Source organism: Lutjanus erythropterus, chromosome 12 (assembly GCF_056507025.1).
Source record: "Lutjanus erythropterus isolate fLutEry1 chromosome 12, fLutEry1.hap2, whole genome shotgun sequence".
Lineage (NCBI taxonomy): Eukaryota > Metazoa > Chordata > Actinopteri > Lutjaniformes > Lutjanidae > Lutjanus > Lutjanus erythropterus.
Window position 1 is genome coordinate 20228327 of NC_139328.1, and position 14931 is coordinate 20243257.

General features: G+C 41.0%; 1 protein-coding gene across 2 annotated transcripts; it reads right to left on the reverse strand.

Moving 5' to 3' along the window:
- Positions 1-1267: 1267 nt before the first annotated feature.
- Positions 1268-11267, reverse strand: LOC146317914 (uncharacterized). 2 transcript variants are annotated; one of them, XM_084733081.1, is made up of 3 exons: positions 9888-11267; positions 7463-8113; positions 1268-1698 (listed from the first exon to the last, which is right to left on the reverse strand). In XM_084733081.1, exons 1-2 carry the CDS (start codon positions 10854-10856, stop codon positions 7568-7570), a joined length of 1515 nt encoding a protein of 504 aa, XP_084589207.1. In that variant the 5' UTR covers positions 10857-11267; the 3' UTR covers positions 1268-1698; positions 7463-7567. The 2 variants fall into 2 exon arrangements, with proteins under 2 accessions (XP_084589207.1, XP_084589206.1); XM_084733080.1 differs by having other exon boundaries at positions 1268-1701; positions 9888-11266.
- Positions 11268-14931: the final 3664 nt, after the last annotated feature.

Here is a 14931-nt window from a genome sequence, read left to right on the forward strand (position 1 = left end):
CAGAAATACGCTGCTGTGGGCAGCAGCAAAACGTACCTCAGCCACCTATATACAAAAGTATCAATTTACATGTACACTATATTTAGAATATTCTTACTGATTTACCTTGCCATCAGACTGCCTTTTCTGATAGGGAGCTGAATCCACCAGACTGTAAGACCAGTAAGTTTACCTTAAAGAACATGGAAGTTGCTGGTCTACCACTGCCTCAGTCTGTTAGTTTATTTGTGTTATTGTGTGACTTCTGGTACTTAAAAACACCACCACCTAGAACAATGAATATCAGTTAAAGTGTACATTATATCTATTTACTTCACTTCATCGTCAGGCAGCCTTTTCCAAAAGGAAGCCGCCATTATATATGCCAAATATTGTTCTCTCAAAACCAACCAAACTCCACGGGTAAAATCAGTAATTTTGTTAGTTTGTTTATATCATTGTTGACTTTGGTGAATCTAAACCAACATTTTAAAACACCACGTCACACAATAGCACACACAAGTTAACCGACTGAGGCAGTGGTTGTCATGGTTTTGGATTTTGGACACTTCCTGTTTTATTTTGTAGTCTTGGCTCTCCCTCTTGTGTCCTGTTTTTACTTCCTGTCTTTGTTCTGTTTTCCCGCCCTTTGTGTTCACTAATGATTTTCACCTGTCTCTGGCTGCCCTCACCTGTGTCTTGTTTTCCTTCCCCTTCCTAGTGTATTTAATCCTGTGTCTTGTCTTCTTCCTTTGTTGGTTCATTCACTCTCTCTCGTCTCGTGTCCGTGTTGGTCAGTGTCTTTCTGTGTTTTTGGATTTATGGATTTTTGGTTTTGTTCCTCCCTACCTGTTTTTTGGATTCTCCCTCGTCACTCTTCTAAGTTTTGTTTTTGGTCTGCAGCATTAAATATCTTTTGAACTCTACCCTCTGCCTCCTGTTTCTGCATTTGGGTCCTCCTAAGTAAACCATAACAGTGGTAGACCAGAAGCTCCTGTGTTCTGAGATGTTAAATTGCTGATTTTGCCCATGGAGTTTGGTTGGTTTGGAGAGAGTAATATTTTGTTTTTACAATGGCAGTTTCCCGTCAGAAAAGTGTGTCTGACAGCAGATTGAGTGTTGAAAATACTCTACATGAAAAGAATCGAAATATAGCATACTTAAACTGGCACTTAAAAGTACCTCATAAACCCCACATCAAATAATGTGAACTATCCCTTTAATCTCAGGACTGGCTTTCCAACTTTTTATTTATTATTCTTCTTACATCCTGTAACAACCATGTAGAAATGAGACAAACAGCCTAAATTCTTTATTTGTAAAATATGTGTACATTAGTTTAGAGGATATAAATTTTAATGTAGCATACATTAGGTTAGGTAGTATCCAAACTGGTGTAAGCTGCCTGAAAATAGATTTCTTTGCAATAAAAATAGTACAAATAAATTAACATTGTCATGAAAACATATCTTTTTATGTTTCTATGTGTGGTTGTTGAGCAGCAGTTCACAGTTTATTCTTCTCATTATTTGCCACTACATCACTGGTAACAGCAAACCATAAATCCTCAGAGAGGTTTCACTCCTCCATGCTTCTGCGCTTGCATGGTACACAGTCATGCGTCAACTCTTGGGGGGAGTTTTCCCTTTGGAAATACCCCCACCTTCAGGCCGTGCTCTGTTTCCACCGGCTGACAGCTTGTCTCTGCGGCATCAGCTCCTGCTGGAAACATCATGACAAAAAAAACAGGAGGAAAAAAATCATTTAAATTCAGAAATCAGCAGCTCAATGTTCCCAAACTCACCAATCCTCCACAATCAAACTACTGTACGAGCAAACAGTGCTTCATCTCAAGGATTTTCATCATTCATTCATCGATGGAACCACTGAAAAAGAGTGGTAATCTCTACTGAAGGTGAAGGAGTGTGTTTGTCTGTATCCTTGTGAGTCATGCTGCCTCGCCTGTGGAGGACCACTATAAACCAGGTTTTATTAAGTTTTGCTGTGGCAAAAGCTGTAGGTCAGTGCGTGTGTGTGTGTGTGTGTGTGTGTGTGTGTGTGTTCGTGCAACGCTGTTTTTATGAAGGTCAATGTTATCTTTCGTACTCGAGAGTGGGGACATTTAAGCTAGTCCTCGGCTTTGCAATTGAAATATACTTCTAATCATGGCTGGATTAAACCAGAAGGGTGAAGAATGAGCTGTGGTCCCTTAATGACTGCCCCATTTTTCAATCAAAAGGCAACTTGCAACAGAAGCACAGGATAAAACACAAATAATATAAACAAATATGAGGTAGACAGTGAAAAACACACTATAAAAGTTAAAACTGTTTAAAAAAACGTTGAGTTACTAGAATAAAAGTATAAAATCATAAAATAATGTGATGGATATTTTGTATTCACCATGTTATTTTTTTGCCCCAAGACTGTTCCACCTACCCTGCCCAACTGTGCTGTGATTGGCTACAACTACTGAACTGTGATTGGCTAGTTCTTGTTACTACAACACTGTGTCAGTGTGATTGCCACGGAGCCTTTCAAAATGTTGTGAAAGGGTCTCTTTTAAAGCATAAACCATGATTTTTTTCTAAACCTACCAAAGCAGTCTTGTGCCTAAATGTACCCAAGTCCTTTTCTTTCCTCAACTTAACCAAACTGTGACAGAAGACTGAAACTAACAAGTAAACTAAGCCTAAAAAAGTTAAAAGTGACATTTAGCTTCACACAAGACACAAAAACACCAGGCTCCAGGGTGAAAGTCCTTTTTTTGATCAGTTCATCCCACAACCACCTTAATTAACTTACTTAACTTTCAAGTGCCAGTTTACACTGGCACTCACAGCCAATCAGATCACAGGAGAAAAAATAGCAGCCATTTTCCTCTGATGTCGCACTCAGGGTTGGAAGCTCAAATGTTGTACTGATGCGTTCCAGGGAGCAAGTCGTATAAACACACAAAATCTAACAAATTGTTATAATTTCACTGATTCTAACCTGAGGAGATATCAAGCCATATTTCAAACAAAATTGACATATCTGTTAACCCATTAGCTACCATGAGCCAAAGCTAATGCTAACATTAACCAACTCCTAGCTACTACATAACATTGTTTGGTAGTGTCACACAATACTGTAGGAAAGGCATAAATTTATCCTGAAATATCGACAGAAGATTTAATTTACGCCTTTCCTATTGTACAGTCTAGCACTAACAATGCTAGCTAGGAAGTGGCTAATGTTAGCTGTTTTTGTTAGCTGAATTTGTTTATATAGGCTACCCTGTGTTTTATCCTTGCATATGGTGAATGTAACAATGTTGTTGTTGTAATGTTTCCTTTTCATCGAGTACAGACATGAAAACACATGCCAGTTAAAAGTTGCCAAGAGCCGCAGAAACGAGCGCGACTCCTACACAGCAATATTATCCAACCTCAAGTTTGCTGTGTGCCAATTAGTTTGTGGTAATGTGATTAAAGACTTGTTTATTTAGGAATGTGTACCATCAAAGCACAGTACAAACTGATTTTTGAGACAGGACTCATTGTCATTTCTGTTGATATAAATAAATAAACACACACTGTGTGGGGGTGTACAGGACAGTTGCCCAGTTTGCATTACAGGATGGTCAGTACTAGCCTTTGTTCAGATATAAACATCCAAATTTGTAATCATCTTTTTAGACCTGCCTCTTCTATTTCCCACTCGATTATACAGAAGTCTTGTGTAAAGGGTTTTGTTTTGTAATATGAATTATAAACTTTAAGTAAAAGTAAAAAATAAATGATGTGCTGTTTGTGGATTAAAACGGGTTAGGGTTGTAACATATCAGTGAGAATCAGGTGTAGAGGTACAGATGTGTGTGTGTGTGTGTGTGTGTGTGTGTACCTGCTTGTGTGTCTTGTACAGCTTTGTGAAGATGTTAGTTTAGACCTTGAAGGTAATGTTTATTTCTCTCTGGGCTGTGCAGTCGTGTTAAAATTTTAATCATTCCTTCTTTAATTTTTCATATTCCCACTGTAACTCCATCCTTCTTTCTTTTACTTTTTATTAATGTTGATGCTAACGTGCAGATTTTTGTCTCATGTTATTTGTGTGCTCATCAATGACGACTGGCAGCCACATTAGAGGAAGCCGGTGGGAATCATTTGAACAGAAAACAAAAGGCTTGTTTAATGGAAGACGTTTAGAGTGAATGTTAGATCAGCAGAGCAGAGGAAACGACTTTGAAACTGTAGTTTACCAAACCGTTAGCTTCTTCACAATGAACCATAGTTAAACTGCATTTTAACTACTCTAAAATATTTATCTTGTTAAAATAAAACTAGTCGACTGAAACTACTGAAAAAAAGTTTAACTGCATCCAAACTACTTCACAGGAAATTATCTCAACCTGAGTCTGAAATCTCATCTTGCTACATGGAGGTACAACTGAAGTGATGCTGAGTAAAGTGTTTGACTGAGGGATGAGGGAAGATGTTTAAGTAGAGACTAGGGAACAATTGTTGAGGCACATGTCAGAGTAGCATTATTTACAATTTCTAATATCTACTTTAATCATTAACATTATAGTGTCTTACAATATCTTGCAATCTTGTTTAAGTTGTTATATTTTAAACAGACCCAAAAGCAAATTTTGTTTCTCACAAGTTTCTTTTCTTTGTCTTATAAGAAATAAATGAGATTCTTAATTTGAGCTCGCTGATGTCTCGTCTGTTTCTCCTGAACTACCCCTGAGGAGAAAAAAGGATTAAAAGAAAAGCAGGGGATCTTTTGCTGAGCTCATAGGTGTCTCAGAGATTTCTCCTTGATGAGTGTTTGGAGCAACAAGAGTAAGAGCAACAGTTTGACCACAGAGACAAATCTGAGATCTCATTTAATATAACTGAGGTTTTCTTTTAGATCTCACTGTTCTCTCAAGAGCTGATTATTTAAGACAAATTTAAAATCAGTGCAGTGAGACAATGAAAGAACATTTTAAGATCTTCACTTGAGCTAAAATATGTCTCGGGCTGAGATGTGACAAAGGCACAAGAATTCAATAAGTATGAGAAAATGGTTAAAGCTGTCTGTGTAGACAGCTGGGTTGCTTAGCAGGAAATCTGTTGTGCTAGCCATTTTAACATTGAACCTGCTCTGGGTGACTAATTCAGATGATTCAGGCCTTTAAAATGTCATCAGCACCAGTGCTTTGAAAGGCTTTGAAAGTGAAAAGAAAGGACAGAGTTGGACAGAAAAGCTACAATACACTTATAAGTGATTAAACATTTTTTTCCTGCCTATAAAAATTAAAGCTCAAGCTGATGCCCTTTTCTGACCCATCCCACTGGCTGCCAACCTCAACCTGAAGCTGCAGCCTTGGAGACACGTCTCTCCCTGCCTGCAGCATAATGTGGAGAGCTGCTTGGCTGTGCAGCGGTGCTTATGTTTATATGGACGTCACAAATATACCAAGAGTTTGCCTCACTCCGTTCTGGCACGTGGCCAAGGGGTTTTATGATTAAAACCAGATTGTGCTTGCCCAACTCGGAGCGGCCAGAAAAATAGATTGCAGTTACGCATACTCTGCACAAGAGGGAAGTACAGAAACATGCACGTCTGTCTGTCTCTGCAGCGTCTGTAAAGGTGGACTTCTTGGAAGGAATACTTCACTGTATGTGTTTAATTTTCCCCTCTGCTGGAGGGACTTTTTCACAGATGTCGTCTTGTTATTAAGTCTGCTTCGAGTTCACAGTCAGTAATGATACATCTGACTGTGGCACAAGAAGAAAGGGTTAGTTCCTCCTCATCAACCCCGAGCAGTAAATCATGCCAATTCTGAGTCAGAGCTATGATCATCCTGTAAATATAATGACGCCTCTTTTGTGTCATATGATTGGACTCGAGCGGCTGTGGGGTCTTCCTCAGCCAAAAACATCTGCGCTCCTGCCAAGTCTCAGTTCCCTCGAAGTGGTGACTAAGTTGCACTGCAAAAAGATGTCTGTCTTAACACTTTGTCCTCCTGTCTGCCTTCGGATTCAAGTGATTAAAGGGATAGTTTGGATTTTTTGAAGTTAAGTTGTATAAGATGTTTTTTTGTGAAGATCTGAGGAATTTCTGATCAAAGTAGTCATTGATTATTACTACACATTTTAAAAGACAACTCTTAAAATATAAAAGGGTTTTGGTTCAGCAGATTTTTTGTGACTTTAAAGGGATAGTTTGATTTGGTTAGTTAGTTAGTTGAAGTGGAGTTACTTATCGATTGTCAGTGTATTAGCAACAGTAGATGGCAGTCAGCATGGCCCAATTTTGGAGCAGAAGGGCACCAGTGCGAAGCTTAGCAATGAGCTGCTGTGGACAGGATCAGCAGCAAAACATATTTTAGCCAGTTATAAAAAGGTCCACCTAAAAACCTCAATATCAATTGAATTTTCATGGATTTACCTTGCCGTCAAACATCCTTTTCTGAAATATATATTATATATAAGCCAAATATTGCTCTCTCCAAACCAACCAAACTCCATAGACAAAATTAGTAATTTTACCTTGCAGAACACAGGTCTACTGATGGTCTACCGCTGCTTCAATCTGTTAATAAATTTGTGTTACTCTGTGACTTTGGTGTTTTAAAAGGATAGTTTGGAATCACTGAAGTCACACAATAACACAGACAAACTAAAGTGATAAATTAGCAACTCCTGTTTCCTGCAAGGTAAAATTACTGATTTCACCTATGGAGTTTAGTTGGTTTGGAGAGAGGGATATGTAGCTTATATAATGGGAATTTCCCAGCAGAAAAAGCTGTCTGACAGCAAAGCAAAGCAGTGAAAATATTCTAAGTATAGCATACACTTAAACTGATAATGTTTTTTTTTAAGTGAAACTTTTTTAATTGGTTAAAATTTGTGTTATTGCCCTGTACACAGTTCATTGGTTATCACTCATTGCTAAGTACCTTACACAATTCCACATTACATCTAAAATTCCTTCAAAGTCAGAAAATATATCAAAATCAAGAGTTTTTCAGCTGCTTAACTAAAACTTGACTCACTTACTTAATGGTTCGTTTTGTTTTGTACGACCAGAAATTCCTCAAATGCCCAAAAAGGATGAATTTTACTTCAGCAAGTGATTTTTTTTTCATCCCCTGGTTGATTCTGACCACATGTGTAACCAAACTTAAAAATAAACACTCGTTTCTCATTCCACTTGCCAAGACAGGCACATTTTGCAGTGTAGTGAAGGCTGGGAAATCATGTGACATCAACAAAAGCAGACGCATTACGCCCCCTTCACCGCCACCGCCCACACACAGACACACAGACACACATCAAACACACACATAAACCTTTTTTGTAGTAGGGAGGAACACTGCAATTCATTTACTTGACTTTGAAAAGTACGCTGCCAGTAAACACAGCAAACGTCATCAGCTGTGAGCGCTGACGGAAACATCAACACAGTAAAAGAAAGAGAAAACAAGTGCTCTTGTATCTGAACGTACCATGAGTTGTTCCCCTGCCTTCTCCCACTCTGACCTCCACTCGCTGCAGCAGGGTCTCATGTTTCAGGCCCCCATGGCATCGGGGCAGACCACCGCCCCCCTCCTTCACACCATGCTGGTGTTCTGGCGGCCTCTCCCGGAGTAGGCAGGGGTCCTCACAGGCTTGGGAGGCGGGTACGGGCCCTTCCCACACCGCCCATTTTGAGGGTACAGAGGAGGCTTCTGAGTTCTTGAATTGGAGGTGCTGTTGCCGATAATAACTTTAGGGTCCAGACTCTGTGGGTGGGGCTCAGGATGAGTTTGGCCGATGTGGTTGGAGTCTCTTGGGGTATACAGGTGAGGCGGGTGGCCGTTCACACCCGGCCTCTCATGGTTGATGTCCTTACTGTGGTTGGGTGGGATAAAGCGGCTGGTTTTGACAACTGACGCCATGTAGACAGGAGAGGGAGAGTTAGTTCTTAAGATGATGCGGTCTTCATCGACGTGTTGCGACGCCTGAACTGGAGCAGGCTTGTGATTGGCCAGCGGGGCCAACCTGAGGTCACCTGAATGAACTGAGCCATGAAAGTTAGTGGACGAGCTCTGAGTGATGCAGGGCGCCTCCTCACCAAGGTCGATACTGGCTGTGAGACGATCAATCTGCTTGACCACCTGAATGACAATAAAGGGGGTCAGCGATTGTCCAAACTGCAGTGGTGGGAAGAAAAGCACTTCATTTGCATATTTCCATTGAATTCCACTTTATTCTTCTACAGTTCAAACTTCTCAGATAGTTCAGATGGTAAAGCTCGCCAATATTTCACAAAAAATTGATAAAAAAGACAATGTTCCAAAAGATATTCCAATATTCAAAAAGATTTTCACTTGTCTGGTCAGGTCAGAAACTTACTTTCCCCAAGTCAATGTTTGTGTCCCACTGTACATGTCTTATTTATTGGCAGCTATCAAACAACAACAACGATTTAAGTTAACTGTCATGTTGCTATAATCTCTAAAAAATGTCAGAATATATAGTGAAAAACTTCCATCCCAGTTCCTCAAATTAAAAGGTGATGTCTTTAAATGTCTTGTTTTGAAACTCCAAAACCCAAAGATACTCAGTTTAATATGATAATAAAGGCGATTACCAGGCGATGCTTATATTGAGGCCCGACGACAACTCAGATTTATTTTGTGATGCTTTAATGTTTTTCTCTTTGGATCTGTTGCCTTAGTGCTTGTTCTTGGTGGGAATTGTTGGGTCTCTGTAAATAACAGTGATGTAACAATATATTGAATATCACAGACTGTGATGATATCTGCAGTAATAATACATTATAGTGTAGTATTTTATTTGACATTTTATAAAAGGACTGCTACTGACTGCTGAAGTGTATTTGTTTTGGAGTTGTGCAGACATAGCTAAAGCATTCATTGCCCGTCCATGCCAATTTTGTGCGCATGTGTAGGTCATCATTGACTATGATTATTTAAGACATTGTCACATCCCTGTATCATCTTATAAAGACTACAGTCTAGACATGCTCTAAATGAAAAGTGCCGTTAGATAATTTCTGTTATGAATGGCTGCTATATAAATAAATTTAACTTAGCTCCACCTCAATCAGGTACAACAGAAAAATGCTGATTGTGAATTGATTCATCAGTAACAATAATCTAATGATGTCACGTATTTTCTTTTTCCATGAATGAGTATTTTCATTTTTGACACTTTTATAACACTTCTGTACTGTTACGTACAGTAAGTAGTATTTAAATGCAGGATTTTTAGTTGGAATTGGGTATTTCTACATTTTACTATTATGTAAAGAATCTGAGCACTTCTACCAACACTGCCAAACTACATTTATAGCCACGAGTTTGTCTCTGACTGAAGCAACAATCAACAATCCGAGCTATCACTCGAATCAAAGCTGGTGCATCTTGTTGTCCTTCTGTTTCCAACTGTCTCGACTCACAATCATGAGGATTTTATACTTGTAATGTTGCTTCAGCAACGGCTGTGCACATATGCATTCAGCCATGAATCAATGCTATTTTACAGCCGCATGCAAAATGGATACTGTAAGAGCAAGGCATAATTTAGTAACAGTCTCAAGCCAGGTTTTTTAATGTGCTGGGCGGAACGCTGCCAATTTCGACAGCATTCTGCAAAAGGTCAGTGCAAATCGTTCTCAATCACCGCTTTGGTAAGAAATGATGAGAGAGTCACAAACAATACAGTGAGCATGCACACACATATTGATGTACTCGTATGATAATGCACCCCCAGATGCACAACCCGTGTCAAACTGATCTGCACTTTTGTGTTAATCATGTTAAATGTCAGAGTATCCAGGGGAGCACTGATAAAAGGCTGCACCTGACGCAGATACCTGATGTGCACACACAAAGAGTAAACATCTATTACAATAGACCCTCCTACCTCTTTCATCTCCACGTGAACTTGCTTCAAACCCCCCAACACGTCCTCCAGATCTGTCACCACTTGTCTGATCTGATCCCTCACCAAATCCTGCCTCCTCTTCTGCTTCACCACCTCCACCGAACCCTGCTGCCGCTGGTGGTCATCGTTGGTTGTCGGTTTCGAAGCCTCTGGACCAGTAGTGATGCCGGGGGGAGGGACGCCACGGGGCCCCTTCTGTCTGCTTTGGTTCAAGTGTTTTTGTGGGACTTCGGTGGGGAAGAAAGCTTTGTGAGAGCCTCCACGTCCATTACAGCCGTCCTCTGATCCACCCTTCAGTCTGCCCCGGTAGTCCTGATGGCTATCTCTTTCCTCCCCTCCCTCAAAGAACACAGGCCCTGGTCCACAGTGGCCATTTGGCATGTGCAGACGACCTGTGTGGGGATTGTGGGACTCCAAATGATAGCTCTCAGGGGTGCATCCACATCCTTCCTCCTCCTCATCCACGGAGACATACCTGACAGTCCTCCTGTGCCTGTACCCTTGACCTTTGACCTGAAGATGAGGGAGGGGATGTGGTACATTGAAGGGGAGCGCTCTGGTGTCGCCTCGCACCACACAGCCACACTGTTCCCTGACAGATGGGTAGTGTCTCACCCCAGGCTCCAGTGGGTAGCTCCACTGGGCAGGGTTCAACTCCCAGGGGCAAACTTGGCTCAAGTCACTTGGGCCTGGCCCTGCGAACACAGGCCTTCTCTGTGGGCTGCGATGACCAACGAATGCTCGCCCTCCTACGTCTTTAACCCGAGGAGGCTCGATGTCTCTCAGAGATGGGTGGTCTGTCTGTCTGGCTGGCCCGCTGTGATGTCCATACGCTGGCGGTTGCTCATAGTGGACACAGTGCTGGCAGGGGCAGGGGGAGGAGGTGGATGTGTTGATGTGTTGAAGAAAGCGGTGGTGTCCCGTTGTTTGTGCGCCTTCTGTGTACATGTCCAAAGAGGTCCAGAGGTGGAAAACGCCTTAGAAAACAACTGGTTTCCTCCCGTCCCTGCTCTCTCCGGCCCAGTCATTCACTCGCTCTGTTTTCCTCATCTGCGTCTTCCCACAAGAAAACTTTTCTTCAGCTCTTTTTTTCTCCTCCTCCTCTCTACCCAAGACTTTGCCCTCCCCTTCCTTCCTGTCTGTTGTTTCCCTTCTTCTTCTGCCTCTTCTTCTTCTTCTCCTTCACTCTTGTAGTTCTTAATTTCCCGTTCTTCCCCTCTTTCCTGTACTTCTCCTAACTTTTTCTCCACTCCTTCTTCTTCCAGCCCTCTCTCCTACACGGGGGCCCCTCTCCACCTCCCTCCCTCTCTGTCTCTCTTTCTACCTCTCCCGCCTCGTTGTTCTGTCTCATTTGCTGCTGCAGGCTTCTAGTCTCTCCCTCTCTCTCTCTCTCTCTCTCTCTCTCTCTCTCTCTCTCTCTCTCTCTCTCTCTCTCTCTCTCTTTCTGGCTGTGTATTTCCCGTTTCCTCCCCTCCCCTCCCCTCTCCCGCTCTCCTCTCTCTTTCTCCACCTCTTACTCAGTCTCTTGCCTCTGGTATATTCTCTCACATACTCCGGCTGCAGTACCTGAATTTATGAATTCCTTCTCTAGCCGCCTTCTGAGGCTCCTTCGGTAAAGGACTCCATACGTGTCTCTGTCTGTCAGGGAGTGCGTGAAAGAGTGCTGGGCTCATTAGCCCAAACTAAAGCCCTTGCACTCTGCAATTAAACGCTGCCTGGGATTCCTTGGCTGAAGACTGAGAGAGGACAGGAGGGGAGGAGGGGAGGAGAGAAGCACTAGGGGAGGTGGGGTTTCTAACATACACAGACGAGGGAGTAGACAGCACTCTGAGTCAAGGAGAGAGTCACTGCCTTTGTATGAGAGGAACATTTTTTTTTCCTTTATCTGCTTTTTTTCTACCTATCTCCTCCCACCAATCCCTCCCCCTCTTTGTCCTTTGCAACTCCTGTCATTCCTACTCTATCATTGTCTAGGTTCAAGTGATTTCACCTCAGCAGTTGAGCAAAACTTCACTCTGCTGAGGCAAGCAAAGACATTAATTTGCATTGCATAACCGTAGACAATAGAAGAAAAAGTGGACGGAGCCTCTGGGTCTGAAAAGTGAAGCCAATGCAGAAGTGCCTTTAACCTGCAGTCTTTCAGCAGGGGGCGACTCCACTGGCTGCAAAAAGAAGTCTGAATGTATGTAAATGTATGAGAAAATGATTCTACTTCTCAACTGATTTATGACCTCAGTAAGAAGTTACCTGTAAAGTTTATGATTTCAATCACTAGTTTCAAGTCTTCTGATATACAGCATGATTTGAATTTTTCTACAGCTGTAATCAGCCAAAGAAAATCTTGGTCAACCAGTTGATTGGTTGATGGGGAAAATAACTGCACTTTAATCTCAACATTAATTAAGTTAGTTTCAGTGCACTGAATGCACTCTACCTGACAGCCTTAATATGTTCTACACAACAATGCCAAGCAAGTGAATTCCTGAAGTGTGGCCACTTCTTTTTCACACATAGCTAGATCATTTCTCTTGGGCTATGTGTTTCAAGAACATTTACATAGAGCAACAACATACCCACATACGCATCCAACAATGAGAGTCTGTATACAAACAAAGCTCAGTGTTAACACAGCTTGTGCTGCAATATAAATTAAAAAAACAAACAAAGTTAAAATAAAAAAGTTATCACATCTGACTGACCACTGTTGTTATTTACTTGGCTTCAAACAAGGCTTAATTTTTACACAGTTTTTCTTGACTGTCCCTCAATATTACAACATTAGTCCAACATCACCCCAGCCTGTGGTGCCACGGTAGCAACATGCTAGTGCCAAATTCAACAGGATTAAAAAAAAAAACACTAAAAGAACATAAAACACAGCAAAACTAACAGCTTTCCAGTTTGAAGTCAGGTCACGAACAGCTGGTACTTATCCATCACTGAGGCGCACATTAAGAAAGCCGAATGGTGGAGTAAAATCAACATGTTCAACAAGTTGTCATCAAAAATAAACTTTTTATCCACTCAGCTCTTCTGTCCTCTGAAGCTGGGGGCAGATGTAACAACTTTTGCTGGTACTTTGACATGCTGACAATTAGGCTGGAGTCAGTGAATCTTCAGTAAATAGCCTGTCACTCTGAAATAAAATACAATAGGGTCTATATATGTCTCAAACAATAACGGATTAAGAAGCACTTCTCTCCTTATTAAAGTAACACCAGTGACTGACCAACCAATCAATTGGCCAACCGACCTCAAGGTGTCAGTCCTACATTTTGTAAATTATGGTCCTATTTAGAGTAAAACCACCCTAAAGCACAGTATACTTAAAGGTGGGGCGACCTTGTGACTGAGGAGTAGGGGTTTCTAACATACACAGACTTAACTCACAAGTCAAGGAGAGAGTCACTGCCTTTGCAGACAGGGAACATTTTTCTGTATCTGCTTCTCTCCACCTCTCTCCTCCTGCCAATCCCTTCCCCTCTTTGTCCTTTGCCACTCCTGTCATTCCCACTCTATCATTGTCTCGGTTCAAGTTGAGCAAAAACTTCACTCTGCTGAGGCAGGCAAAGGCATTATGGTAGCACTGTATAGAAATTTACACACCCTTCCTCCAATCAAGTGCATACAATAGTGTTTAAATGCCACTTAAAGAGCTCACTGTCAGAGAAGTCAAACTGTGTGTTCAAGCCATGTTAGATCCATCATACTTTACATTATAAATAACCCTCACACTATACATAACCATAATCTCCAGATAAATGGGACAACAAACGCATTCAAAAGCAGGATGAGCAATCAAGATCTGTCTCTCTCTCCAAAATAGCATAACGTCCTTGTGTTGTGGCTCTTAATCCACAGTGACTGAGGACAGCTACGAGTTTATTTTCAAAGAAAATAACTGGAGCTTTGAAAACAATGGGTTGTTAAAAAAAAAAAAAAAAAAAACTACTGAGAATAACAGCAGAGGAGGATGAAGGAGATTCATCCATCCCAGCAGGAGGATGAGTAGTCCAGTCCCAGCTGCTGGGAAGCATTGTTGTTGTAGATGAAACACAGCTGGAGTGACTTTACCATAACATATATATAATCTCACAGGAGGGTGAGGATGTGCACATCTGTAGGCAAAGTCATATTTCCTCTGAATATCAGAAGTAAGATTGAAAATAACTATGCTATGATATGTAACGTTTCCACATTAAAGCTGGGGTAGGCAATTTATTTTTGGCATCAGTAGACAATAGTTGCATAATAACCTTTGAGCATAATGTAATTCAAGTGGTCTGAAAGAAAAATAGACTTCTGCTGCTCATCTTGGCTCTATTTTCAGGCTTTAGAAAATCTAGCCTGCGACAGGAAAATTTGGCCAATCACAGGTTGACTGTTTTCATTCCCAGGTTGAGAATGAGATTCAATAATCAGCCATCTTTCTCAAAATCAGTTATTCCACTTTTTCTTAAGTTTTGTACTTAGATTATCCCAAATGTTTCCAATAATCTTCAAACCCAGTAATTCATTCCAAGTAACGGTGTGTTTCCTGCGAGCCGCTAGGTACTGTAACTTCCAGGAAGTTTTGTAAATAACCTCCTCCATGAACATGACTTGTTCACTTGAGTCATGTCATGATAACTGTCATCGAACTTCATCATTTGTTATTGTTTTAATTGTTTTAATGTGAGAGAAAGGTATCAGCTGAACTTACATTTTGTGTGTCTAAGTTAGAATTTCTCAACCTAAATTGAGTTGCTGTTTAATACTCTAGTAGTGGGTGATATGGATAAAATCTTCTATAATTATACTGATATATATCGTGATAATAGTAAATTTTCTGTCGAATCAATTTAGAAACGGTTCATGGGTTAAACCTACAATTTTTCAGCCACTTGTGGGCGGCAGCTCTGTCAACACAACATTGGCATATTATCTTTAAAAGCTGATACGGCAAACTTCATGGTAAAGAGTGGCTTATTTACACATCCAGCACACACAAAGCAACGTCATCATTCATTTGGAGTCATGTGTC